Genomic DNA, 3,203 nt, shown 5'->3' on the forward strand with positions numbered 1-3,203 from the left:
CGGGGCTGGGTCTCATGCCAGCACCAGGACGCTCTGGTTTATCCCCAAACAGCTCCATAAAAGAGGGCTGGAGCTTTTACTGGCGTGCTGCAGCCCTGGCTGGTGCTTCCTGCTTCCCGGCAGGGGCAGATGTGGGTCAGGCTCCGGGGAGGGCTGCGGAGGCGCCCGGCCGCCCTCTGCCCACCTCCATGGGCACAGAAATAACTCTGGCTGCCAGGTGGAACAGAAAAAGCTAATTTTAACACTTCTGAGGCCTGACGCTCGCATCCCTGCTGGGACACACGCGGGAAGTGTTTGCTGCCTCCTGGAGCTCCCAGCCCAGGGATGGAACCGGGCTGGCCCGAGGGAGGAGACATCAAAACATCAAACCCTTCGCCTGCTCTTTAATTTTCCCCTAAACAGCTGGTGCCTTGGAGCAAACGGTCGCCAGGGGAGGAGAGGGGGGTGTTTCCTGCCTCACCTTTGTCCCTCTGCCCCGCAGGTGCCAGTGTCTGAGTCCCTCTCGGTGTATGTGTGGTAACAACATGTCTGTCCCCCTCCTCGCCGACGCAGTGACGGTCTCAGGGGCAGAGCGGGAGACTGCCGCGGTAAGGGCCGGGCCCCTCCTGCCTCCTGCTGCTGCCCTTCACACAGCTCAGCCCTGGAGATGAGCAGCAGCTTCCCTGGGGCTCAGAGGGCCACGAGCTGAGATCCCTCAGCTGGTCAGATGGGCATCTCGGTGCCCCAGAGGGGTGCAGGACCAGCGGAGTCTGGTCGTGCTGGGGAAGGGTGACTGGCCCTTGGGCTGGGCTGTTTGTTTCTGGAAGCACGTGTGCAGCCTCACAGCTGGGCCTGAGCTCAGGGAGGGCAGGGAATTGGATCTGATTCGGGCATTTAAAGCAAATCCCTTGAAGAAAATCCTCTGTGCTTCCCCAGGGCCCGGCGGGTGCCTTCCCTCTGCTCCCTGTTGCTTAGGGGCTGCTCGGGTGGCCTGTGGGGAGGGGTCTGGGGAGTGCTTGGCCAGGGCAGACTCTGCTCAGTGTGGTGCCACGGAGCCAGGTGGGACAACCCTCTGCCACCCGAGGTGCCAGCAACGCCCCCGGGCCTGGCTGTGGAGCCAGCTCTGTCGTGCCTGTTCCACCCATCCGTCGTGCCCAAAGCCGCAGAGATGTGTCATTAGCTTCACCCAATTTCTGCCCGATTGAGTCTTCTAGTCAGTGACTCAGTGGCCTTTTGCCACGTCCCTGCCTCTCTCCCAGGGCCCACCGACTAATCCTTTTGTTTTTCTGCTTAATTTAACAGGTCATTTTTTTACATGGCCTTGGAGACACGGGGTGAGTGTTCCTGGGGCTGGCTCTGGCTGAGCCTGGGTCTGGGTCTGCCCCCCCTGCTGCGGGCTCTGCTCGCCCCTGGGGCAGCCCCGAGGTGTGTCTGGGGCCTTGAGCTCACTCTGGTGGCTCTTCCTGCACCGCCCTCACCGGCCAGCAGCTGCCTGCACTTGAATATTTATGATCCTGGCAGCCCCCTGCGGGTTTGGTGTGCTGCTTTCTTCCAGGCAGGCAGATAAGCACTGCGGCTGTTGCGGCCACGGGAGGGGGGCTGTGCCTGTGCCAGGGCATCTCCCTGGCGTGCAAGGCTGCCTCAGAGGACAGTGTGAGATACAGGAGGGACAAAAAGGCTTCTCCCCACACGGGAGGTTCCCCCCAGCCCCAGCTGCAGGGCTTTGTGTGCTGCTGCAGAGATCACGGTGGTGATCAGGCTGCCAGGGTGGGCAGGACCTGGTGAAATGCCACCAGGGCACAGGGGCAGCCTCAGAGGAAACCTATCTTGGGGGAAGTCCTCACCTCGGCCAGCGTTCTCCAAAATGCTGAGGCAAGCCTTCAGCTCCTGCTCTGCCCTGCTCTCTCCCCAGGCACAGCTGGGCTGATGCTCTCTCCTCCATCCGCCTCCCCTACGTGAAGTACATTTGCCCTCACGCGTAAGTGCCACCCCTTGCTGGGGGAAGGGGCCCTGGGGAGGTCTCAGGGGGGGCTCTGGGTGCCCGCTGTTGAGGTTTTGGGGATGCAGCTGGTGGCCTGGGGTTCCTCCAGGGTGGTGGGGTCAGCTGCTCCAGCAGCATCTCCTGCTTCAGCTGCCCGTGTCTCCTCCCTCCTCTCTGCCAGCTCAGCCAGGACCTGCCCGGGGCTCACGAGTGGTCCCTGGGGTCACCCCACATCCCCCAGGTGCCCCTGGTGGCACCGTGCTGCTGCTTGTCCTTTGGCACTCGCTGCTGCAGGCAGGAGGGATGGTCGCCCCACTCCCCTCAGCTCAAACTACAACACCCAAACTTTTCTCCCCAGGCCGCGGATCCCGGTGACCCTCAACATGAAGATGGTCATGCCCTCCTGGTCAGTGCTGGGGCTGCTGGGGCTGGGTGGGACTCTTTTGGGGGTGGATTTTAGGGAGTGAGGGTGGGTTGTGGACTGAAGAGCCAAAATCCACTGCCCTGTGGAAGTCAGGGGAAGGGCAGAGCACACCCTGGGTGCTGGGAGAGGTTTGGGGCTGACCCTGCTTCTCCTCCCAGGTTTGACCTGATGGGATTGACCCCAGATGCACCTGAGGATGAAGCTGGAATCAAGAAAGCTGCAGAAAACAGTAAGAGGCTTCAGGGAGGGAAAGCACTGAGCTCATGGGCATGGATGTCTTCCTTCCACTGCTGCTTCCTCTCTGCTCTCCTGTGGTCCCAGCCCACCATCTCCCTGGCTGAAGCCAAGTGGGATCAGTCCGTGGGATCTCTGGCACCTGCCTTCCCCTGGCATGCTGAGGGTCCTGTGTGCAACCCCCAAACTCAGGTGCTGCTCCTCGGCCCCCTCCCCCTTCTGCTGACCCATTTCTCTTGTCTTCTTCCAGTTAAAGCAATTATTGAGCATGAGATGAAGAATGGGATCCCCCCCAACCGCATCATCCTGGGGGGCTTCTCACAGGTGAGCTGTGGTGGAGCAGGCTGAGGGTTGGGTCATGGAATCACAGAATGTGTTGGGTTGGAAGGGACCTCTGCCCCCAGTACAATAAGCGGGGACATCTCTACCCAGCCAAGTCAGGTTGTTCAGGACCCTATCAAGCCTGACCTTGAATGTCTCCAGGGATGGGGCCTCCACCTCCTCTGTGAGTGACCTGTTCCAGTGATCAACCACCCTCATAGTAAAGATCTTTTTCCAAATGTCTAACCTAAATTTACCCTTTTC

The 3,203-nt window shown here is 60.7% G+C and overlaps 1 protein-coding gene across 1 annotated transcript; it reads left to right on the forward strand.

Annotated features, from left to right (window-relative positions):
* Positions 1–509: 509 nt before the first annotated feature.
* Positions 510–2,942, forward strand: LYPLA2 (lysophospholipase II; the record flags this gene model as incomplete). The annotated part of the gene is made up of 6 exons (XM_008938969.1): positions 510–587; positions 1,282–1,313; positions 1,892–1,957; positions 2,319–2,366; positions 2,543–2,613; positions 2,869–2,942. Coding segments are annotated over exons 1-6 (369 nt in total), but the record flags the coding sequence as incomplete, so codon positions are not given.
* Between the last annotated feature and the right edge of the window lie 261 nt (positions 2,943–3,203).

Source organism: Merops nubicus, unplaced genomic scaffold (genome assembly GCF_000691845.1).
Source record: "Merops nubicus isolate BGI_N331 unplaced genomic scaffold, ASM69184v1 scaffold43964, whole genome shotgun sequence".
Classification (NCBI taxonomy): domain Eukaryota; kingdom Metazoa; phylum Chordata; class Aves; order Coraciiformes; family Meropidae; genus Merops; species Merops nubicus.